The sequence below is a fragment of the Bemisia tabaci genome, chromosome 1 (genome assembly GCF_918797505.1).
Source record: "Bemisia tabaci chromosome 1, PGI_BMITA_v3".
Lineage (NCBI taxonomy): Eukaryota > Metazoa > Arthropoda > Insecta > Hemiptera > Aleyrodidae > Bemisia > Bemisia tabaci.
The window spans coordinates 68799146-68825302 of record NC_092793.1 but is presented as its reverse complement, the minus strand read 5'-3'; the positions used below and the strand labels follow the sequence as shown (position 1 = coordinate 68825302).

Sequence of the window (26157 nt, the reverse complement as noted above, 5' to 3'; positions counted from 1 at the left end):
GAAGAGGAAAGAGATATCTCAAATCAGTAAATCTCAACTCTAATTATTTCTGTTGGCAAGTGACATCAATTGTATTTTAGTGATAAAAGCCTCTAATTTTGATCTGATTCGCGCAGAATTTAAATGTTCATTATTTCTTTTTGTAATGATGATCTTAATTGGCACCACTCCATTATATAAGTATGAATACTGTAGGTATTAATCTTATTGCTTGTTAACCTCAAGATGTCCAGGTATAAGTATTCGTTATCGTTTTGCAGTGTAATTTATCAATAATTTCAAGGAGCTAAATACTCTTAATGCAGAGTAATGGCCCACAGTCGTTGTTCGCCTCTGGAATTTATTCAGAATTCATTTTCCCCAATTGTTGCGGTAATTTGCAGCCCCTCTGTGGATCATATCTGCCAAAAAAACAATCTGGGATTCATCGAGTTACTGCAACCATTCTGCCGTCTAACTTCTGAAGGTACTGTATTAACAATTAATAATTCTATTGCTTCAATGAACTAACATGAAATTTTTTGTCCCAGTAGTACCATCATATGTGTTGATGTTACATAAAAATATTAAAACCAACCTAGCTGACAAAGATCCTGCGAGATGAATCGGATACATACCATAAATTATCAAAGAAGTAGCGCCAAGTTTTGAGATTACTCCTGTGCATTAATGAATGTTGGAAGCACTCAGTTGAATTTACAAAATTTCTCAAAAGGCTGAAGTGTATGCAAGTGTAACTAAGCATGATTGCTACGGAGTTACTTAATATTTGTTGTCACGCTCAGTTAGTTCAAAGAGCAAAATATTTCTTCAAACTTTATCTTCCTTGGTTTTCTTCAGCTGTCAAGGTTGTTCAAAGGAATTCCAAAGGTATGATAATGGGAAACTCTGTAATGTTAATGCTGATGAATTTGGGCTAAGGCCCATTTTACACGGTTCAACTTTTTTTCAGTTTTGTCCAATGAAAGGTCGGATTGTGCGATACTGACATGAGAGCACAGCAATTGGAAGAAAGATGAACTAAGTGAATTGAGCTCTAGTAGGTGGCTCATCTTTTAAATGGTCACTCACTTTTAAAATAACTCAAGCCCTAAGGCAATTTCCGAAGAAAATAATTTTGTCTAGTAATAATATTTTTGTTTTAGTGAAACTCAAAGAACCATCAGGCAGTCTCATCTCTGTGAAGAATCTCCGAGTTGCTTTTGTGGATGTAAATACAAGACCCCCTCAACCAACACTTGCTCGTAAATTTCTGAATGAGTCAGTCAGTTCGCTTTGTGATGAAAAACAAACTAGACTTGAAATAGGTTAGTGCACCTTTAATGCTTTATTTCTAGATAAGAAACAAGGTGGAGAAATGGTGCTGGGTCCACACCATTTTGCGGGGAAATCAAAGCCAAGAATTTCCAAAAATTATAATTAGAGATCAATTTTTTTAGCTCTAATGAGTAATTCATTTTTTTGGGTTTTCCTCGTTTTGTTATGATAGTTGTTCAGCAGCGATGGTAGATAGCGCGAGGATCACACTTTTGCGTCATGCCTCGGGTCATATCCATGACAGTTATTAATGCTGTCTTGGATTTTGTGGCATGTTAAGTTGGGTCCACTAACGAGTGTGATCTGCTGATTAGGTCTGAAAAGGCCCAAACTGGTATAGATCTCTCGGCGTGACTCCAACTTAATATTCCGATGCAAACTGCCTGAGCTTAACTCTTTCCGCCCCTCAGTTTTGTACTGTAACTCATTAGAGTTAAAAAAGTTTATTTTTGACTCTAATTATACTTAATTTTTGGAAATTCTTGGCTTTGATTTCCCAGCGAAATGGTGTGGACCCAGCACCATGTCTCCACCTTGTTACATACAGTTCGGGCCACTTCAAAGTGTTTTTTTTTTTTCTCATTTCAAGGTAAGTATCATGCTTCCAATTACTAGAGGTGAAATTATGACTGCACCAATTAAGAGAAGAATCAGAGTTGGGAGGAGCTGTCTTAGGGAATCTGAAATCTCAATTCTAAAACACTATTTGCTGACAAACTTTTAATCACTTTCATGAAGTCCTCAATGTCTTTTCAATACTGTCAATGAATATCAATCAATAAGTACCTCATCTCTCACTGCCCAAACATCAGTATTTCCAATTTTTTGTATTATAAGGGAATGGCTGTAAAAGAAAGAATACCAACTGCATTTTTATGATCTTCCTAATTATCTGCAGATCAAATCAGAATAACTCAAAACATATGAAATTCACGTTAGCCAAGTGCTGGATGTATCAGGGATATGAATAAAAAAAAGAACCAACTGGGTGTCTAACTTGAAAATGGCTGGACTGAGGAACCTTACACCTCAATCTTGTTTTTCAAAATACCCTCTGTCATTTACCTTCAAGATGAGAACAAAACAAACAAGTTAACTGCATGACCATGCTTGAATTTAAAGAGCAGGCAACAGAGGCAGTTGCTTACTTACAGTAGCAAATTCTGTTGGGGAAAAAACAATTTTTAGAATATTTTTAAAAGTAACAGCCTTGCAGGTGAGATTGAGGATAAGTAGGTCTAAATTTTCTGAGATGGATATTTTGAATTTTTTTTTTTTTTTTTTTTTTAATGGAATTTTTTTGAAACTTTGTCAAGATAGCGCCCCCCTCCCCCTCTACTCTCCACATGGTACATAATTTCTCTTGCCAGAATTATGACGGGGGTAGAAAATTCTACTTGCCTCGGGGTGGCAAAAAGTCAAACCCAGGGATGTGAATCACTTTAATTTTTTTCAGAAAATTCTCTAAACAGAGAAGAAAAATTTTGGAAATTCTCAATCCTTAAATCTTATTGATCATTTTACCAATTGAAGTACCTATGAAATATGATGGGAAGTCTGCAGTGTCGCAAACTGAGGTACATTGCTTCCAAGTTTAGCCATAAACTCCAGCTTCTATTGTCTAAAAGGAGTTTTTTCTCTTGTTCCAGGAAATATTGTTGTTGATGTCCCCTTGTCAGTCCCTTGGTTTGACTCATGGCGAGAAACATTCCTACAAGTTCAATCGCCCTCAGATCATGAGTTCACTAAGCACAACATAGCTTGCATGTTCGTCACATCAACTCTTGAGCCTAATCCAAAAGACAGCTTAATTTATCTAAGCCAGCAAATCCAGCAAACATTGAGCGTCTCCTCAAACAAGCTGCCAAAATGGTTTTGTCCATCTATTTTGAGGTATTATGTCCTTGTCCACGAACCGCTGGCTGGAGAGCAAGCTGTTGCAGAAGCAGTATTCGAAACAATGAAACAGTCTTACGGACCAAATCATTGTTTCTTCCTTCCAATTAATTCTCGGCCACCAGGCGGTAATACTGTTCCAATACCGGATCTATGGAGTCCATACTTATCAAACAGTGCAGATCTGCATAATACAAGTAGTTCTAGTGATTCTGGCCCTAGTGATGTAATTAGTGTCTCCTCGGATTTTAGTCAAACAAGCAGCAGCAATAGCACACCTGCATTTGTGCAAAATTCAGATGGGAAAGATTCCTCTGTCATATTGCACCCTCTCAGTCCACTATCTGAGGATCAAAAATTTCCAAGGCCTGCCAGTGGTAAAAGTGTTGTAGATGGGAATTCAAAAATGATTAATCCAAATGTATGGTCGAATGAAGCTCTCCTTTATAAGCAATATGGTGCATACCTCACCGCCCACGACATCGATCGGATAAAGCTCCTTGTCAGTGAATTCATTGGAAAGGCGCTTATCCCTTACGTCGAGTCCCAAATTCAAAGTTTACATGATATTGTTGCCAATAAAAAGGGAGTGAGTAGATCTTTACTGAGCGCAACAAAAAGATGGTTTGGTGCCAGTAAACCAGGGACCCCAGCTGCGAGTGTTCCTGCAACTTCAACCATGTATAGTAGCGATGCTCCAGAACTCCAGTCTCGTAGACTCGCTGATCTTTACTTCATGTTCGGAGCTTATGCATTAGCGTACCAGACTTATCATGCTGCTAAGCGAGACTTTAATGCTGATGGTGCCTGGTTATTCTACGCAGGAGCTCTGGAAATGGCAGCTCTTTCTGCATTTATCATGGGGACAGATCTGCGCAAAGCGCTAGAATATTCAGAAGAAAGTATAACAACGTATCTCAACTCGTGTGGGTAAGTGCTCTTTTTTAATTTTTGGGAATGGAACCTCCCATTTTGTAATGGGTACTGTGTGGTTTAATGCTCATTAGATGGAGGTAAGTTTGCTTGCCACAGCAGCTGTTTGCCTAAACCTTGCGTCATTGTTTTATGACATCTCCAAGCTTGATAGTAGATAGCCAGGAGGCTGCGCTCTACTGATGATAGACCCAATTAGGTTCGAAACACATCAGTAAGTTGCAGTCCTGATTGGTTGTAATGAGTGTTGCTCTTAACAACTTACCCTTTTTAGGAGGGAAAATTTGCTCTAGTCCAGTTATTTTTCTGTGTGATGAGTATTTCTGTTTTGTGGAAACAAGCACCATGGCTTTGAAACATCTTTGTCTTGGGTTATTTGGGCTATCACCACTCTTAAATTAAACCTAGAAAGTTTACCCTTTAAATTCAACCTGTTTAATGTAAGGTTTCTCTTGTTTCAATTAAAGCCAGACAAGGGAGAGACAGATATTCTTGAAACATTTTACTGGATTTTTCATCGACTTGGTAGAACTTTTGTTTAAAAGTAAGTTGCTTGCTTGAGCAAATATTATGAAAAGATCCTTTCTAAAATATTTCTTTCATTTAAAACTGAGGAAATCAGGCTTTCGAACCATGCCAATCAGCTGAACCATCAAAAGTTACCGCGTTTTCAGAATCAAGTATAAAGATGGCCATTATCTTATTTTTCTTTCATGAGAAATTATCACGCTCTGTTATAGGCTACCACAATTTGCCACCCGAGCCACTCTTTTCACCTCTGAGTGTCTCAAAGAAAAAGGTATGTACTGTGAGGCAGCAAAACAACTGATTCGTATGACAAGTGAAGATTCAGATCTGCGAAGTGCTCTGCTTTTGGAGCAAGCGTCATATTGTTACTTACACTCTAGGAAGCCCCGAATGCCGCGAAAGTATGCATTTAACCTTGTCCTAGCAGGGCATAGATTCAATAAAGCTGGCCAGAAGAAGCATACCTTGAGATGTTACAATCAGGCTCATCAGGTATAAAAAAATAAAATGCACTATTTTTATCTTTTTATTTTTCTTCAACTATTTCTCTTTGTTCTCTTTACTTTTTTAAAACACTTTCATAATGCATCAAAACATGAAATTATTCTCTCCCTTTTTCTCTCAAAATTGAACTCAAGTAAACAGATGATAATAATGTTTGATTTAAGCTTTCTCCAAACTGAACCAAGGGCTGCAGCCCGATTGTTGAAATTTATGTCGGCACAACAAGAATCGAAAATAGATATATTACACGGTGCAGACAGGGCTATGTCTTGTCTTATCGTGCTGACATAGCCAGTTAAAGTTTCAACAATCTGGCTGCTGGTCTCTGTGGACTTAATGTTCGATCTTAAGTTAACCTTGATCGCCTAATAATTTTATATAATATTCTTACCTAAAAAAATGCCAAGGAAACAAAAATTTGAATTGAGGAAAAATTTAGCCAAAAAGTTTAAAAGTAAAAGTTTCCTCCCACTTATTTTCATTTTCTTCGCCAAGTTAATCTCAATTCCTTTAATGCAAAGATCGTACCTGCTCGGTTAGGAATATCCATAACTGTACTCAAATTTAAGGATTATCTAGTCAAGTAAGGAGAATGCCAATAGCAGAATCTTCAAATTTTAAAATTATTTTCATCAATGTATTGTGAAACATTTCGTTCATATCTCATCATCTTCAATATCCTCTTATCAGAGAGATCAAAATCTAAAGGGAAAAAATGTTTGGCGTATTATCAATCCCCAAGATATTACATATTATTTATTATATGTAATATAAATCAAATCAAATTTATCAAATAACAGATTTCAAATCAACTATCAAATTATAATAATCTTTTATATTATTTAAAAATATTATGAATTAATTATTTTGAATTTAAATTTAAATTTTCACAGGTGTATCAAGGGAAAGAATGGAGCCTAGCTGAAGATCATATACATCTCATGATTGGGCGACAAGCTGCTTCTTTGCAACAAATTCAAGACTCCGCTGCAGCTTTTTCAAGATTGCTCTCCCGTTCTAGTCGACAAGTGCCTGCACAACAAGCTTTAAACTTAAAAGAATACTTGATTATTCAGCAAGTATGAAATTCTTACAGCCTCTATTGCTTTAGTATTGATATAAGTAGAGGCCACTTAGGAAAGAATAGGCAGGTCATGAAATTCAGCCCTGAAAAAAATGATTTCCAAAGATAAGAAAACAACTGAAATTTTCTGTTTTGAAACCTAATTGAGTACAAATCAATAATTTTTCACTGACTACAGTAGAACCTTGATTCCTCAGGGTATTAGTCAATGGATCAATGCTAGACCTATGAGATCAATGTAAAAGTAGTTTGACCCAAAACAGTTGGAAATCGCAACCCAATTTTATCCAACCAGCCATATTTCTCTTTCTCTTATTTGAATTGTGTGTTGCAAAAACAGATAAGTCCATTTTTCTAGCTTTCAGTTTTTTGTGTTAATGATACTTTTCATGGGTTGATACAATCGTGAATGTAGTGCAAGACTTATCTTGGGATTAAGACAACCCCTAAACGAACATTGACACCACTTTCATGGTTGCATTTAACACCAAAAAGTGTTATCATCCCAAAAAACTCAAGACTGGAAAAATGTACACTAGCAGTTTTTGTGTAACACGACTCATCTGTAAATGGACAAGATTCTTTCCAATGTGTTGACTTGAGGACATTGTAATGAAGAAGTTAAAAAATGATAGTCAGAGGCTGTAATTGAGGCCCTCCTATCTTATTCAAGAAATGCTCCTCAAGCAGCTGCGGCTGAAGTTGCCAAGTTGAGATTCAGAAATCATTTCTGAATTAAAATAATGCTGAAACTACACGGCCAGTAAAGCACACATTGCAAAGTTGCGGAAAGCTGCAGCTCTATACCACATGGTTGACCTGTGTGGCGAATACATGATTCTCTACTTTTTCTGGCTGCCTGAACGGGATGTGCTCAAATGTACCCCTCAGGTTAGCAAAACGTTATCGGCAACTCTGGTTTGTCTGACTCAATGCAAAAAAGCTTGTCGCTAGGACTGAAAAATCTGAGACTTAATGGAAATCATTAATTTTCTTAACAAATCTCCGATCAACTCAAATTGCTGTTCAATGATACTCCAATTATTAGACTCATCTAACAAAGTTAGTTTGTCTCATCTTTTGTTTGAGCTTTCAAGTATCAAAAATTTTGCTGTTCTTTAGACCAACTTTAACTTGCCGACACCTTTCTTTGGCTCAATGCAATGTATTTAATTGTTGCTTCAAGAGCTTTGCATCATTTTAAATTACTCTAAAATAAATAGTCACAGTCCCTTTTTACAGGACTCATCTTTGATATTATGTTCTCAAATCTCACTGAAAGTATACTTTATCGGTCCTAGCTTTATAGCTATTCTGTCATATTTTTTTTCTTTCTAAGAAGTTAATTTTTTTTGTTGACAGCAACTGAGTGACAATGAGACTGAAGCTCCGATCCTGCCATTACCACTAGTCGATCAGTCCTCCATAGAAGTTTTGCTTGGACCAGACACTCTGTCATCACCAAATAACTCAATGGTCCCTGTAGCTGGTGTTACATTTCATCAAAAGCCAGCCGAAATTTCAAAGTAAGCACCAAGTCCTCCCAGAACTTTTTAGAAACTACACCAAACTACATTTTGGAAAAGGTCTTCAAACTTAGACCTTGAAGTAGACCTTCTAAATTAATATAACGTCAATCAACTCAAAAATGTACAAAGAACAGTTGAAGATCAAATCAAACCCAAACCAGTAAGTTTCCTTAGGTAACTCTGCTCAAGTTCAGTTTTAATAAATTCTTTGGAAGGAAACTTTTTTTGAACTAATTCGATTCTCAAAATTGGACAGTGTCAACCAAAATTAGTTGAACTACATTACTATCACCTAATTTCCTCTCATGTTTTTTCCTTCTTTTTTCCTTTTTTGCACAAGAAATGTAAGCTTCAATCCTACAATAATGTACCTCAGAATTTTGTGAATTATCTTTAAAATGTAGGGAAAATTTCCGAAAAATTTCAAGGCTCTTTGTTGCTTAATTTTCCTGTAAGAAAATAAAACGCATGAAGACATCAGATATTGTAAAATGCAGTCAGACTGACTCTAGTTAGACCCACCCATATTACAATGTGAAGTGGCATTACAACCAAATTAGTTCAGCTTGATTTAGTTCTTTTATATTCTCATTCTAATTTTATATCTACTAACACTCTTTTCAGATGGTGTAAAGTAGAAGAACAATTAGTAGGCACTGCAACAGGCTCGCTCCCACTAACATTCAAACCAAGCCTTTCGCTTTTATCAGATTCAACAAATAACACAGTTCCTCCAGTTTCAGTATGCAAAGGTAAGGCCAATGTACTCACTGTGTCTCCTCCTCTCCAACTTGTCAACTGCATCTGGAAATGTAATCAATGTATGCCGAAAATTCTTATTCAAGCTATTTGTTACAATTACCTATTGCCCGTGTTCCATTGAAAAATGTATTGGTTTTTGGAGTATTAAGAATAAAGAAATAAAGACCAAAAAAGTTCCTAGAGAAGTCCAAGATAAGTTTTTAAAATCTATTCTATCACTCGTGATTCTGTGTTGTTGTTAGATCATAGAAAACTGAATACCTGAAAAATGATAGAAATGTTGGTCAATCAGGAAATCATCAGAGAAGTTAATGCAGTCAGACAAAGAAATTCTTCGATCAATGAAATTTTTTCCTCCTTTTTTAAAATTCTAATTTTTGATTGAATCATCATCATTGCCCTAATATAATGCTTAAATGAATATTTGTTTCAGAACCAATAAATGTAAATATTGGGTTGAAGAATTTATTGCATATTGCCATTCCAATTCAAAAATTAAAATTAATGTGGTCATGCACTCTAAGTGATGGTAGTGTTGTCTCAGATGATGACTCTGTTGCTGAAACTCATTGTCAAGAGTCTATTATTTTAGAGCCGGATTGCACTACACAGGTAAGTTGAAACAAATCAATGGTCATAAGGTATGAGGAAAAACCCTAAACTTATTTTTATCTTCAACTACGTTTTCAAATTTCAAACTGCAGTAACTCTGGTTTGGTTAAAACATTTGGGGATTTTTTGAAGACCCTGTTGCCAAAAAGTTCACCCCTCTTATAACCCTGTGCAGATAAGTATCCACACAAGCAGATGGAAAAGAAAAACTTATCTAAATGGGGATGTTCCAGGATGTTTACCCAAATGCTTCTGTCTTTAGTGGCATCTATATCTCAATTTTTAGTTTTTCAGCGCTGACATCTTTTTTTCTGTGGGCAGCCACTTAACATTAATATAATACCCAAGCCTTGTATCTTAGTTTGATATTTTAAACTTCACGTCGTATGTCATAATTTCAGTGGAAAACTGCTCAACATTAACTCTTGTAAATTTCTGAGGTGTCATTTCTCTGTGTAAAGAATCCTCTGTGCAAATTTTAAGAAATAATATTGATTCATTCTTCATTAAATAAATGAAATTGTCGAGGAGCTTTTGAAGCACTGCAATCAAGGCACTTTGTTCAGGAATTGCACTATTGATGTACAATTGTACAACATAAGCGGCCCTTCAAATAACTCAGAGCAAAGTTCGGAATGATCATGCCGTGTCTCTTTACAGGTGGTACTGCAGGTAAAACCATTGAAACCTGGGTCTCTTCTAATAACGGGTATAAGTTACTGTCTTGCGTCCACCGTCCCTAGTTCACCAACAGAATCTATTACTGTCAGAGGAAGACAATTGCTCAAGCCGAATGGACCGCCAGTGAAACAGACGAAAGATAAAATGCAAGGCCAGCCAATTTTTGCGCCTGATTATCGACTTCAGTTAAATATTCTCGAAAACGCTCCGTGCATACATGTAAGTCTCTACTTACTCTTGTTCAATTTTTCAAGCCATGCAAAGTTAATTGTAATCTGTTTGCATTTTGTCCCAAGTAAAATCCAAAGAAAACATCTCAATTTGGATTAAGTGTGAGATATTTGCCATTGTCCCAATTTAGAGGCTATTTCAATGTTCAAAAAGCAGAGTATTAGAAATTTGTAGAAGTTTCTAGTTATCCCTAAACTTTTACAAGTGGAAAATAAATTATTTTTCACAGAGTTGCTCTGAGCCAAGATAGTCACATGAAAAGGGCGAAGAGCGCAAAACTTTGATTATGGCGTACTTTTCAGAGCTCTTTAACGGCTTAAATTTCAGTCACACCAATAAATGTATAAGAATTTTTTCAGATCAAAATTGTTTGTTCTTCAATTTGGAGGTAAAGATTTTGGTCAAACAAAAAACAAGCACAATTTTTTTAAAAAATGAGATTTTAGGCCATTTTTGCACAATGGTGGCCTTTGACGACAAATAACCATGAGACAAATGTAAAATTTACATTTTAGCGGCCTCCAACTCTTAGGAATCAATGTATGAAAAGTTAGGAACGTTTCTTCTAGAACTCCAGTTTGACTCCTGACTGCCTGGACTAAGTGCAAGAAATCAAGCTTTTAGCTGATTTCAGGAGACTCAGGTAAATTTGTCCAGTGTGCAATGTCAAAACAAAATTATTTATGAAATTTATACTTTGCAGAGGCACAATAAAAAGAAAATTTGATGCTGTACTCCTTTTTAACTGCCTTTTTGAGGTTGCGCCCAAAATGTCAATATCTCTCCGCCCCAAAATTCCTACCGTGACTAAAATCATGTTGCAGCAGTACCTAGAACCATCTAATTTTGCTCAAATTCGGGGTTATCAAATGTTTAACATAGTGATACAAAAAAACTATCGAACATCAATGATTTAAGAATTTCTTTCGGCTTGCCTCAAATTTGAGATGTCTCTCACTCAAGAGTAGTATCAAGAAGGTGAGTTTTTTACAGAGTCCGGCTTGCCTCAAATTTGAGATGTCTCTCACTCAAGAGTAGTATCAAGAAGGTGAGTTTTTTACAGAGTCCAAAGATTTTTACCCTTGTCTATAAAAAAAAAAAAAAAAAAAAAAAGTCATATTTGTTTGTTTTTGTTTAGGTCTTTATGCTTAGCATATCTTGTGAGCTTCTGTGTGGCGAATTGAGGCATGTATCGGTTTTGATGAAAAACACTGGGAATCTTCCAGTGTCAAGGATTCTCTTTTCGTCACCCACTCCTCAGTTTATTTCATTACATTCCATTCTTCCAAACTCACACTCCAATCCACCACCAGTAAAGCAAAAATTTGAGCCGTGCTTTTCCATTCCAATGGAGCGACCTCTCGAACCCAACGGTGAGCTGAGCTTTGATATGTGGATACGTGCTCCGGAAACGAAAGGAGCATTTTCATTAGATGTCTTGTTTTACTGTGAATACTACCCTTTGGAGAGCAATCAAAAACCTAGGTGAGTGAATCTAATGTACCTAACAAAGCTTAGAACTCAAAAATTGAACAAAATTGAAAAAACGTAATGAATCCAATACAGAAATGAATGCATTTTATTGAACAAAAACAACATTTTATTCCTGAAGACTTTGAATCCCCAAATTTCCTGTGTTCTTAACATTGATCATAACAGCTTTTGCGGGTCGAAGGCTGCACCTCTCAACTATCGCATTGGAACATGATGAGGCCTGGCATCTCTATTTTTAACCAGGAAAAACCTTGGAGAACTGAGGCCCCCGTCTTTCCGTTTATTACGTTTTGCTTAGTTTTCACAAATCTCAAGAAAATCAAAAACGATACGTTCACTCATTTTGTTTAAACATCAACATGTTAATGACAATCGTAATTTTCCCTGGTCTCTGTTAATAGGTACAGGCTTGTAAGACACTCCTGGAATTTGACTGTGTTCGAGTCGTTAAATTTTTCTGTGATCCCTACCAGAAGTTGTCAATCTAGTAAATCAAATGAGCTCATTAACTTTCAACTTCAAGTAAAAAATAATAATCAGGTAAGTTTACTATTTTATAATATCCAATTTTCCATTCCCTTTCCACCCATGATAATCACTTCTTTCAAAGTGAGGCCCCTTTTTTATCCACCAAGGGTGACCAGAGGGCAGGGGGGCCTTGGGATGATGTATTGAGGATTCATTTGGTCGATCCTCTATTTGTTCCTGCTGTCCCAACTTTATTTGACCTAAAACAACAGAGTGAAAAGTCTGATACGGTTTTTCTGGGACACCCTGTATATTAGTCAAGCAATCCTGCAAAATTTTCTGAATGGAGAACTAATTATCAACTATGTGAGATGTCTCAATACTATACGAATTTCCACTCAATCGGTTTTCAGCTTTTGTAAATTCATACCAAACATTAACATGAGTAACTTTTTTCAATTTCATCTTTGGAAATTTAATCTATTTGTATTACATATTTAATTGACAATTTTTTACAATTGAATCTAAATCGGAAAGAAAGCTTCGTATCACAAGTTTGAGGTCCTGCCACTAAAGCTTCCTAAATGAAATTAACTTAACAATTTATATAATGGAAATTGATTTATTCTTCATGACTTTCAAATGATGTAAAAACTCATCCATTAATCGTATCATGTATTATCCCATTTACAGCCTAATGACATCTTGTCAGCTGAAATTGATTTAGTTCAAGTTTCTTTGTTCAGTCCATGTTGGCAACTCTGCGGAAAAGCATTTGTACCTGAGAGTAAGTTTCTTCACACCTTTCATTTCTTTATGTAGCGGTTAGACTTGAGTTGTTGTATCTTTATAAAGGAACAAAACATTTTCAGTATTTTACCATCCAAACAACCAGGAAATTGAATGCAATTGAGGAGAGTCCCGGAAGAAGGATCCATCAAACATTGGCGAATTCGTTTCTCCGATCCAATCGGATCTGGGTAAGCAGAGAGCAATGGTCTCAGCTATCCTGCATTTTGTCCAGATAGCCGCTGCTCGGAGAAATGAGCACACCTGGATTAATGTAGCCCCTTCCTCTGGAACCTCCCTCATTTTCTTCTCTTATGAATTGCCTTTGCCGAGTAGTTGCTTTTTATGAAGTGCAACGAAAAGTGCTTCAAGACATGATTGCGAGTAAAATCCTATCTTAGGATACAATTATGGTATCAGAGATAAGGGAGTCTTAGGTACTTAACAAATATCCCCTAATTAATAAAATTAAAGTTCTAAAACGTCAACTGGATTCGTTATTTGTCAAGTGAGTTTTAAGAACATTAATCAATGAATTTTAGAAATTGACTCATATTTTTTTTCATCTTGAACAGGACGGAAACACAGTGCCAAAACCTTTTGTGGAAGTTGCTTTGCTGATTTTATTAATATAGTGATACAAATTTTATTTAAGTACCTTTGATTTGTTCCAGAATTAACGCTACAGAGTCAGCAGTCATTGTACTTAGTTTTTCAAGCTACTCGGCCTACAGACAACCAGACTGGTGGAATCTCTTCAGATATCAATCTCTCTAACTCAGATGAGCCCACCTCTCTCCATTCTCCCTTTTTTGATTTCTTGCGCAGATCAATATCACACTCTAGTCAAACTTCCTCTCAAGAAAATAAGAAAGACCTTAACTTTGGGACAACACTAGATGCTGTACTTATTGTAAGATGGAAGGTAAGCTATTGTTTGTTTACCAAAGTGATTGAAAACTGGATGTATTCCTTCTCTTCCCCTAAAATCCAGTCATTTGCTAATTTGAGCACCAGAAAGATCTATCCACACATGAACGGGTTTTAAATGTTGAGATGGATATTTACATCAAATTTCATGTACCTAGATGTGGTGTTGCCACCTGAAAGAACCAAGATTTAATCTTTTTTTTTTTTTTTGACCTTTGAGCATGGAAGGATCTCATCATTTTATGGCTAAAAATTTTTGTCTGCAAATTACCCATTAAAATGAAAAATATTACCCTTGGTAAAAAATTATCACTAGGTAATGAAAAAAATCATAAAATCTTTTTCTCTGAGATGTAATTTTTCATTTTTTTCCTACTATCTTCAACCACTCAATGTAGATGATTTGATAGCATTTTGCAATTCGGAACCATATAGGCAGAACGGTAGGTTTTCAGGAGAGCAACTCTTGCAAAAACCATTGGCGTTTTTCATCAAAACGATCAATGTTGCGGTTTGATGGTTCATTTTATAGCTATGGAGTTCCTTTAACACCCTGTGTTGACAGATTCGTCAAAAACATCACACTGTTGCCAATAATTACAAAAAAAGGCTATAGTTCCTTATTGCAAAATGAAGAATCCGGGGAAGCTCATTTTGCAATTAGGAACTATAGATAGTTTTAGCACTGACTGCATAGGGGAGACGACCCTGGTGTCACTATTACAAACTGGAGGGTTAACCCCAACAGAGAAAACACCCCTTCCTTCCATCATACGAGGAAGGGGGAGGTGCATTGTCCCTGCGGAAAGATATTCTACAAAAAACAGGGTATGTGCCAAAAATATGGATACCGACCGACTTGCTAATATTTCGAGAATGGTGGCAAATATTAACATGCAATTTGGACGGGAGGGTTTATAGATTTGATTGACATGAATCGATCAAAAAATGAAAGCATGAATCGATCGACACCGACTCGATCGACAAATCATTGAAAAACCGTTGTTATGATTCCGACATGACCGACATGAATCGATCGAAAAGTTAGAACATGAACCGATTGACGTGATTTGATCGGCACTGATTCGATTGACGACCGTGAATCGATCAAAAACCGGCGAATCGATCCGCAAATCCGTGAATCGATTGACAACCCCGTGATTCGTTCAAAAAATCCGTGAATTGATCGATAACCCAAATAGGTCAACAAACCCGTGAATCGTGAAATTTTGAAAATTCGAAAATCCAAGATTAAGGATGTGGCCTATAATGCTATCTCGGCTCCTGTTCGATGGATCTTGCTGATTTTTGGTATCCGGGGGTATTTTTCGACGGGAAACTCGAATTTCTGGTCAAATTTTGAAAATTCAAAAATCCAAGATGGCGGATGTGGCCTAAAATGATATCTCGGCTCCTGTTCGATGGATCTTGCTGATTTTTGGTATCCGGGGGTATTTTTCGACGGGAAACTCGAATTTCTGGTCAAATTTTGAAAATTCAAAAATCCAAGATGGCGGATGTGGCCTAAAATGATATCCCGGCTCGTGCTCCATCTATCGCGGTGAATCTTGGTACCAGGTAGTATTTTTGGATGGGAAACTCGAATTTCTGATCGAATTTTGAAAATTCGAAAATCCAAGATGGTGGATGTGGCCGAAAATGACCTTACTTGAGTAAGTATCCCCTGGGGGATCTTTCATTCCTCGGACACACGTTTAAAGGGGAGCTCAGAAGACGCAACCTCAAACTTGTTTTTCGTGGATTGAAATGCGAAAAATATCGAAGAAAATTATTGTAGCTTATGCGTAGTAAATACTTCAAAAAACGCAAAAATAAAAAATAACTGAACAAGCTCAATGTCAAAATTTGAAAAATTTCAATTTTTCGAAACTCGCGGCTAGGAATTTGAGTTTCCCGGCCAAAAATACCCCCTATGCAACCAAGATTCACCACGATAGGTCGAGCAGCCCGAGATAGCATTTTAGGCCACATCTGCCATCTTGGATTTTCAAAATTTCAAAATTTGACCAGAAATTCGAGTTTCCCGTCCAAAATCCCTAATAGCACAGTTACACAATGGAATGTTTTTAAAATGTTTCAAATTACGTCAATCTCGGATCAGTCATTGACATATGTTTCCAACAAATTTTCAATACGAATACATGAAATAGGCAAGTTGGCCGTGTCTTTGAAACGTATTGAAAACAAATAGAAAATGTTTCTAATTGCGGTCATTCAAACTTTTTTAAAAATAAGTTGGAAACGTTTCAAACTTATTTCAAAAAGGCATAAATAACCCACCCGAAAAATGTGTAAGAATTGTGTCAGCTATGTGTTGTCAATATATTGCAGTCCGTTCAATAAACTATATCAGAAAGGTTTCAAAAACATTTCAAAACCATTGCCACAGGTAAGCAGTGGCGTGGCGTGAATTGCGATATATCGATTGCTATGCCATATAAAACTATGCTAAAGAATCGATTATTAAGGTGTTCGCTGCGAACACCCTCTTTATCGATCCTTTTCCATAGGTTTAAATGGCATAACAATCGATATATCGCAATTCACGCCACGCCACTGCAGGTAAGCCTATGATTGAAACATATTTTCGGAACATTTCTGCCACAATTTATATGAAAATCAGTGAACCTTTATTGACATCTATCGGAAAAAATTTGTAATTGTGTCAATTTCTTTTTTAACGACCCAGGCACAGATTCATATTAGATTTGTGTACGATATGTTGGGAAAGGAGATCAACTAAATATTTTGGATACATTTCTAAAACATATTTAAAACGTTGCTGCAGAAATTCTTGGAAGTTCGAAGTTTCTGAAAAATAAACCTGACATATTTCTGACACAATTTAGCAACGTTTCCAAGATCCTTCAAAAACATGTTTCTGAAACAACTGGCAGATATTCCGTATTTTTAATCTGATAAGGTACAGCTATATGTTGAATCTATGTATGAAACGTGACGGAATGGTATTTGAAACGCCCTCAGATTTTCGTGTACGGATTTCCCTCATTGCTCTCCAGTTGAAATACTCGTATCACTCTCATTTAGGTAATTGATCCGCGGCGATCGTACGTCATAACCATTTTTAAAATTAATTGAAACGCATAAGGGTAAGGAAATTTATTTCAGAAACGTGTCAGGAATATATCAGTTAAACAAAACAGTGCCTTGATTGTCATTAAAACCTGGTGAACACAAGTTGAAAAAATTTCTCAGACCTTTCTAAAAATTTTCCTAGATCAAACTGAACCCACCAGAGAGCGTTGACGTTTCATTTTCCAATTTCACCAAATTTTGGTTTATTTTTTTGTCTCAAGGTTTAATTTTTGGCTATTTAATTATGCAGAGTTAAAAATAGTTTTAAATTCTTGGTATGCATTGCATTTATCTCCATAAGAGCTTATAAGTTATGGATTATCTAAAATATTGAAACCGTACATCATGCTTTGCGTATACTTTTCTAAAGTGAGGACGTCCTAATCCCTCTGATAGTTTAATACTGATGGAGTGAACCCATAGTTCCATACTCTCCTTAGGCATAGTCTGTAATCAGGCCGCCCAGGCACTTGATTTGATAGCTATAATGCCTCCACGACGTTTGCTAAAACAGATGTCTGAAAATTTTTTTACGGTTAAGAAGTAGTGACATGCGGATGTACCTATTCAACACAGAGTGGGCTCGTGTTTAACACTACATGGACTGTAGTGATTATACCGAAAATGTGTCATAAACATTTAGAAAATCAGAGGAAAATCTGAGTTAAAGGCTCATTGTTTTACAAATGTGTCAGAAATGTGTCAAAAATGCATTGCCAACGGAGACCTTTGCCCATTGTGTCATTGAAATATGTAAAAAATGAATTCGAAACATTTCGGTGATACAATCTGCAAATGTTCTACAGACACATAAAATGTAGTGACATGGGAATGTGTTGAACACAGAGTGGCTTCGTGTTTGACACTTCATTCGGGTTTTTAAAGTATCACGTGAAACATTTCAGAATTGAGGCTTGGTGTCATTGACACGTTTTAAAAACATCTCCAAGACTAGGTGTGCTATTACGGTACCTCCTGGTACCAAAAATCAGCAAGATCGATCAAACAAGAGCCGGGCCGATAGCATTTTAGGCCACATCCGCCATCTTGGATTTTTGGATTTTCAAAATTTGACCAGAAATTCAAGTTTCCCGACGAAAAATACCCCCGGTTACCAAAAATCAGCAAGATCCATCGAACAGGAGCCGAGATAGCATTTTAGGCCACATCCGCCATCTTGGATTTTTGAATTTTCAAAATTTGACCAGAAATTCGAGTTTCCCGTCGAAAAATACCCCCGGATACCAAAAATCAGCAAGATCCATCGAACAGGAGCCGAGATAGCATTTTAGGCCACATCCGCCATCTTGGATTTTTGAATTTTCAAAATTTGACCAGAAATTCGAGTTTCCCGTCGAGAAATACCCCCCGGTACCAAAAATCAGCAAGATCGGTCGAACAGGAGCCGAGAATGCCGAGAAAGCATTATGCCGTCCTGTCTATAGTTCCGAATTGCAAAATGGGAAATCCGAGTTTCGCATTACGCAATAGGGAACCATAGTATAGGTCCCAATTGCAAAATGAACTTCGCGTGATCCTGCGACGGCAAATTTTTGCGGGGTCGCTGAAGCGGTATAAAAATTGTTTTTGAGGATTTTCTTTTTCTCAATAGTAAGTAAATACCCTCCTGATACGGAATTCATCATAAAAAAAAAATCGAAAATTTGACCCTAGTTCCTTATTGCATAAAGCTGTCCATTTGATAGAGGAAGAACTCGTACATAACCTACTTCTATATTCAGTACACTGAGTAAATTATCCCAGTTTGTCTAGTTTCACTGAAATTCTCACTGAAATCACTTTTGTTCCCAATTTAATTGATGAAGAGTTAAGTTAAGCCAACAGGAGGTTGAATTGACAGACATAAAGGTTACTAATTTCTCACTAATGAGTTGAATTTGGGAATTTTCGTTGTTTGCGGATATATGTGAAATTTTAAGAAGGAAACTTGTCTTAAGATGCTTGGTCTTCAACCTTGTCTAAAGGTCAATCTTTTCAATTCCTCCTTAAAACAGGGTCGTCTAGTGGAGACAGGTGGGAAAAATAGGATCTCAATGGGGCAACATCACCTGCGGATGAAACAATTTGACGTAATGGTGACGTGCCCTCCAATCATAATCCAGCCAAAAACCAAGGAGCCATTGACATTACTTAAGATTTTTGGACCAGATCGAAACTGCGACCATGTCCTAGCTGCAGCAAATCAACAACATGAGCTCGATGCATCAGCCATCCAACAAAAATTGGTCATGTTCACGATCAGTCACCAGCAACTTGTTAATCACAATTTTAATGAGAATAGGTGACTATCCTTAATTATTCATAAGATTTCAAAGTTATAAAATACCAAATCCGTTTTATGTGTTTTAGAAACATATCGCTGCTAAGGCAGTAAAAATTCTGAGTAAAATAGACAATTCTAAGCTGTACGTAACAGAAGCCAGAGATAGAGATAGAGCAGTATTGCTTGCTTGCAAAACAAATCTTGTCATAGTTGACTCATGCAGAATATATAATGACAAAAATTACTGTTTTTTTTCTTTCCTTTTTTGTGCCTGAAAGGAGCAGTCCTCTCAGTAGAACAATTAATGTACAATCATTTAGACTGGCCTGGAAGTCAATGCTATAAGCTATATAATATTACTATAGCCAGTTATTTTTAGAAAATCAGTAATTAAATAGATTTTTTTATCCGCTTTTCCCAATAAAACGTAAGGAATTCATCTCTAAAATGTTGCATTTCGATTTTATAATATGCGCTCAACCTTTTTTTTTTTTTTAATTCATTCTCTTAAAGTATGGAGTGAATTTTTTCATATTTTTTTCAACCCTAAATGGCAAAGAAACCCCTTTCCTAAAATACCAAACATGGGACCTGTTTGGAACAATATTTTTGGCAGGCTCTGATGACTTGATACTTGATTTGATAAGGCTTGGCCTCAAGCATTGTATTGCCATGTCAACTTGACTGTCGGCCAATGATTGGTCAGATTTTGATTAGCTTTTTCTCCCCTTTGAAATGATTCACTGAACTTTAAAATGAACTTTTCAGTTTTTTCATCAAATTTCACCTAAGAATAGTTACACCATCACCTTCAAAAAAGAATTTCCACCACCCAATTTAAAAAAAATAAGACAAATTAAATGAATTCTATTTTTACTGTACCTTTCGCTTGAATATTTTATTTAATCATTAATTCCTTTGAAATTCAACCATTGTTTTCCTTCCTTTAGGCTGTGTATGGTTCCTGTCAAGATTTCATTGCGTAATTGCTCAGACTCTCAGTTGGATGTGAAAGTCATGGCAGTTCTCCCTCCCTCAAGGTAGGCTTGGAAGTTTTCACTTTTTTAACTTTCTCTCATGCAGTTTGAATGAAGTATATGTCTTAAACGAGATTTGTCTCATTTAAGTATGTAAGGAAAATTAGCCTCACCGCTTTTTCCTTTGCTTGTCCTATTTTGCATCACCGAAAAATGATCATTTCTAAGAAGATTGTAATCATGAGTCAGCTTCAATTACCATTCATTATTACGCAAGCACACCAAATGCCGTGCGGAAGTTCCTCATGCTCAAAACCAGCTCCAGTTCTCTATGGATTATTAATTTGTCTTAAATCAAGGGCCTAACTCAAGAAAGACCATCATTTAACATCATTTTGATCGGTAAAATTTTCTGTTATTATTGATTTCCTAACATATATTCCTCTCAATAAAAAGGACCCCGCACGGTTCTTATGGAAAATTGCCCTCGGTCAAATGCGTTGAAACTTCAGTATGTTGTGCAGCATGTCATCGTGAACAAAAGTTCCAATAGGCCAAACAAGATCCCATGTGCGGTTTTCGAGATATTCGCCGTTTTATGTGCGTAAACGGAGGTTTCGCGCGCTCCCGCCGGAGCCATACCATTGTGCGGCGCCGCTCGTGCCCTTCCCTCCCAGTCACTCTCCGCTGCCCCGCCGCCCATACCTTGGCTCCTCTATCGCTCCAACTACGACGCTCACGAGGCTGCGCCCATCATTACCGGACCGCGCCCGCACGCCGTCTTCTTACGCGGCCTCTTCTTCGGCCATGTCGCCTCTGTTTCTCAGCGATCCTTTCTCTAAGTCTTCAGAAACGTTTAAGAAGTCCATTTTTACTAAACATGATAATGCTAATAACACAAATAATACAAAAAGAGAGGAAAAACAAATGATAATCCATGCGAAAGTACGTAGGAGAGTTGGAATGCCTAAGAGACGTTGAATAAAACAAACTTTTTTTTATTGTCTTCCCTCTTCCTTTCTTTCTTTTTTTTCTTCATTTTTCTCATGTGGAAGCAGTGAAAGTAAATTCTGTCGGAAGATGATGTTGATGTTTTTTCTTTTGTTTTTTCTTTCTTTCAATAATGACGTGGCGGAGGTCGAAGGTAATTAGTCGGCTGACGATGCCCAAGTATAGGAATTAAGTTTGCTTTAGTCTTGACTTAGCTGAACCGCACCAATGGAGGAGGAGAGAGGGATCATTAATAACTGAACTCTAGGAAGAGAGATGTCCATTTAGGCGTAAATGGTCACATTTTAAGTCGCTCCAACTTGCAGCACCACCTTATCAGCCATCTTATTTTCTGCTGATCGTATCCTCTGATCAGATTGTACAGCCAAGACGAACTCCAAAGAGATGATGAACAAGAGTTGCAGGTCGATCGTAACATTCATGCGCGTTCGCGGCTTTTTTGCGAGTACGAGTTTACGATCGGCGATCAGAACCATCGACCTTCGAAAGTTACTTAGGGATTTTCTTGCAATGGTCTTCCAGCCGCATCTTTAATGTCTTTTTTATGGAAGCTGGAGAAAACTCGTACTCACAAGAAGCCGCGAACGCGCATGAATGTTACGATCGACCTGCAACTCTTGTTCATCATCTCTTTGGAGTTCGTCTTGGCTGTACAATCTGATCAGAGGATACGATCAGCAGAAAATAAGATGGCTGATAAGGTGGTGCTGCAAGTTGGAGCGACTTAAAATGTGACCATTTACGCCTAAATGGACATCTCTCTTCCTAGAGTTCAGTTATTAATGATCCCTCTCTCCTCCTCCATTGGTGCGGTTCAGCTAAGTCAAGACTAAAGCAAACTTAATTCCTATACTTGGGCATCGTCAGCCGACTAATTACCTTCAACCTCCGCCACGTCATTATTGAAAGAAAGAAAAAACAAAAGAATAAACATCAACATCATCTTCCGACAGAATTTACTTTCACTGCTTCCACATGAGAAAAATGAAGAAAAAAAAGAAAGAAAGGAAGAGGGAAGACAATAAAAAAAAGTTTGTTTTATTCAACGTCTCTTAGGCATTCCAACTCTCCTACGTACTTTCGCATGGATTATCATTTGTTTTTCCTCTCTTTTTGTATTATTTGTGTTATTAGCATTATCATGTTTAGTAAAAATGGACTTCTTAAACGTTTCTGAAGACTTAGAGAAAGGATCGCCGAGAAACAGAGGCGACATGGCCGAAGAAGAGGCCGCGTAAGAAGACGGCGTGCGGGCGCGGTCCGGTAATGATGGGCGCAGCCTCGTGAGCGTCGTAGTTGGAGCGATAGAGGAGCCAAGGTATGGGCGGCGGGGCAGCGGAGAGTGACTGGGAGGGAAGGGCACGAGCGGCGCCGCACAATGGTATGGCTCCGGCGGGAGCGCGCGAAACCTCCGTTTACGCACATAAAACGGCGAATATCTCGAAAACCGCACATGGGATCTTGTTTGGCCTATTGGAACTTTTGTTCACGATGACATGCTGCACAACATACTGAAGTTTCAACGCATTTGACCGAGGGCAATTTTCCATAAGAACCGTGCGGGGTCCTTTTAAGCATTAAACTTTGTACATTTTTGTTTAAAAATGTAATGAAAATAGTTACAGACATGTTGAATTGTTGAAATTATACTAGTTTATTCCAGAGTCTAATCATACGTGTATGCTGGAGACAGTTTTGAGAAGCAAGTTGTAATTCTCAGGTTCAAGACACCTTGAAGTGCCCTTTAATGAAGAATGTGACTTTGAGGAACTCATAAACATGCCTTTAATATTCCTGCACTTTCAAATGGATTGCATTTTGCAAAAAGGAACCACTAGCATTGCAATGCTGCTAAGATTGTGCAACTTCTTTTGTCTTGGAGGAAAAACCCGATTATCCCTTATTAGTTTCTATTTTACTCGCTAAAAACTGTAAATTTAAGACAAAAATTACCATCTAAATTTCATAGTTTTTCACAATGTCCGCAATTTTATTGCAAAGGATGAAGTTGCACAATCTTAGCATCATTGCAATGCTAGTGGTTCCTTTTTGCAAAATGCAATCCATATCATCTTAAGGTGTAAATCATGATCATTTGACAGAGCCATTGAAAGTCCTCGATTTTAGTTTTGGAGAGCAGACATGAACCCTAATTTTAGTCTGCATATCCATTATCTACCTACTTATGTCTTCCTCCACCAAGAATTAGCCTCTATACCTGTGCAAACATAATCATGCCCCACTCTGGTCTCATTGTTTTCACTTTCTTAAATATTTGATCTGTTTATTCGGTCAAATTAACTAGTCATCATTCTTCATTGCAGACAAAATCCTGTGGCATCAACAGAAGGCTCCTCCTCATTTTTATGGCTAGGACGCACTATTAGAATTATTAGTTTGAAGTCATACGCCCTCTATTCCGTGCAGCTTCTTGCTGCGATTTCATATCCAGGCTCATACAATCTCGGATCTCGCCTGGTAGTCTCCGCCAAGAATGAATTCATGCCAAACCTAGTACCCCAATGCTGGAAATTTGATACTGTTGTAATGGTAAACAATGCATCCTCCTAGCAGGTATTTTATTCTCATAAGGTTTTATTCTTACCGTTTATAAATTTCTAGGAGCCATAATTCTTTCTCTCAAAGTTCTAGCCATTACTCGTGTATTTACTTTCGACTGTTCCTCTTTATATGCCCAGAAGTAATAATCTTTTGTATGCTCATGCAACAGTCGTAATTTTTTAGGAGTTCCATCAGCTAATTTAAACTTATTAGAAATAATTACTTTTCATGATTCTGTGGCAAACAAGAGAAGTTACTCGAAACGTTAGCCCTCTTGAAAAAAGGACCTCTCACCATTAGTACTGATGAAAATTTTATTTAAAAAATCTTTAAAATTACACCCTCTCATGCTCCAGGAGAAGCTATGAAACCTAAAATGTATTAAAAGAGCATCTTTTAGACAGACAATATTGTTTTGATATTTTGAAAACCAAGTTTCTGCCTATCAAGAGTGTATCCGAAAATTTACAATGGGGGGAAATGTCTAATATTAAAAATTTCTGGAGAATGGTCTCAAGGGCTGACATGTTTTGATGCTAAATAATACCATAAAATCACACAAAAATGATTGGTTTTTGGTTCTGAAGGGGCAGATTTCCCCTCCTTTCAACCCTCTCTTGGCTTCTGTCCGCATACTTCCCATTTTTATTCACCCTTTATGAGTAAAATTCCATCCTGCTGCAATTTGATTTATTTTTTTTGTAAAAATCAGCCAAGAAACTATGGAATAAGTTTTCAGCTGAAAAATGTAGGCAATAATTAAAAGTTCTGAAGATTCCTAACTAACTTAAGTATAATAAAAGGACAAACCACCGTACTTTTCCCATCTTAAGCCAGCGTTAACATTAGACCGTGAGGCGCGAGACCATGCTCAGTTATACCTGTTTTAAATTTAAGTATGTTTTGGTTGTTAGAACTTTAATGATGGACTTAAAACTTGGTGGATATCTTCCCAATTGAAAATTTCAAAAGTTCACAGTCTTTGTAGCTTTTTGATAAATTTTTGCTGATTTACAATGTGTACCGCTTGAGTTGCGATGATTCTTTAAATTTTCAAAGGGTTTAAGTCTCAAGTTCAGGAGAATTATGGATCCTGAAACCACTCTCTTTTTCAAAGGTGAGAGATAAATAATATTTTTTACTGACCTCTCTGTTCATACACACCTGTCTCATTTATTTAAAAAACGTTGCTTTTAAGTGAAAGCATTTTCAATGTAAAAATCAAAGAACTTCAAACTCTAAAATTTTCTCATCAACACCAAGGAATTCTTTGGTCATTTTGTATAAAATTATACTGACTGCAATGAAGGAGGAATTAAAAATGAGCTTAGAATTATTTTTTTTCCGCTTGATTAAATGGATAACTTGTGCAATATTGTCCGAAAAGAGTGAAATTTCATGATTTATCAATTTCAATGTACTAGTTTAACTTAACGCCAGTAATGCAGACATTTAATGTGTAAACCTGCAAAATATCTCAGAAATTTGAACCATATATTTACTTTTAGAAGCAAAAACCTATCAAAGATTTCAAGAAAAAATATCTTCGAAAATGTTCAAATTTATTTCACCTGAAAAAAATCATGATGATTATTTTGGAGAATATATTTGCTGGTGTCTCACTCAAATAATACATTGTCAGAACAGTACCTTAAACAGACTAACACAGAAAAAGAGCACAACATAGAACTGCATTTAGCAGATTCGGATACTTAAGATTTGATTTATAATTATGGCAAACTTTTCAGAACGAAGTCGTAATTTTCCATGAAGACAGAACTAGGGCTTAAAAAGACGTACCCTCAATGTTTTTTTAAAAAAAAAAAACTGTACTGAAGAAAGACTCTCAAAATTTTGTTATTGCTGTCCACAGAACTGATTTATCATTGTTATGTTTTCTGATATTCGTGATAGGAGGAGCTTTTGACCTCTCAGTTCTTTTTTGACTGTACAGGGAACGATGCATGATAGTCAACAATTTTTATTAGTCCACGAGGTCTCCTAAGGGTTAGAAACGCCTTCCCTTAATTTTGTACATGAAAGGGTACCACCTTTTCGTTATTTTATAACTGTATTGTTGTTATATATTCTGAATAAGAATGTTATATACTTTATTTTATAAATTTTATTTTTGAGTTCTTATTTTTGCCGCCTATCTCCACCAGTAACCAAATCAACCGTTAGTGCTCTTTCGGTGAAAGTATTTTCTATTTTTGCAACATTTTCAAACTTTAACCATTGAAAAATACAGAGAGTTCTCTTGGTACATCAATGAACCAAATTACATCATCTACAAGTTCTCTTTAATTATTTCTTTTGAAAATCTAATAAGCTTCAGGCCTCAATTGAGGAACAATTCTTCTTTTTCGTGATTCCTCCTGTTAGGAACTCGCTGCCTACAAGTAGCATTTTGCCGCAATTCAAACAAATATGAACTCTTCCAATTTT

General features: G+C 36.7%; 1 protein-coding gene across 1 annotated transcript; it reads left to right on the top strand.

The window, feature by feature from the left end:
• The first annotated feature begins 1 nt into the window (after position 1).
• Positions 2–25837, top strand: l(3)76BDm (trafficking protein particle complex subunit 8 homolog l(3)76BDm). The gene is made up of 16 exons (XM_019043235.2): positions 2–466; positions 1146–1307; positions 2967–4143; positions 4887–5166; positions 6072–6257; positions 7625–7788; positions 8416–8543; positions 8987–9165; positions 9826–10065; positions 11216–11562; positions 11973–12111; positions 12733–12826; positions 13503–13753; positions 18891–19177; positions 20110–20199; positions 23472–25837. Exons 1-16 carry the CDS (start codon positions 310–312, stop codon positions 23716–23718), a joined length of 4128 nt encoding a protein of 1375 aa, XP_018898780.2. The 5' UTR covers positions 2–309; the 3' UTR covers positions 23719–25837.
• Positions 25838–26157: the final 320 nt, after the last annotated feature.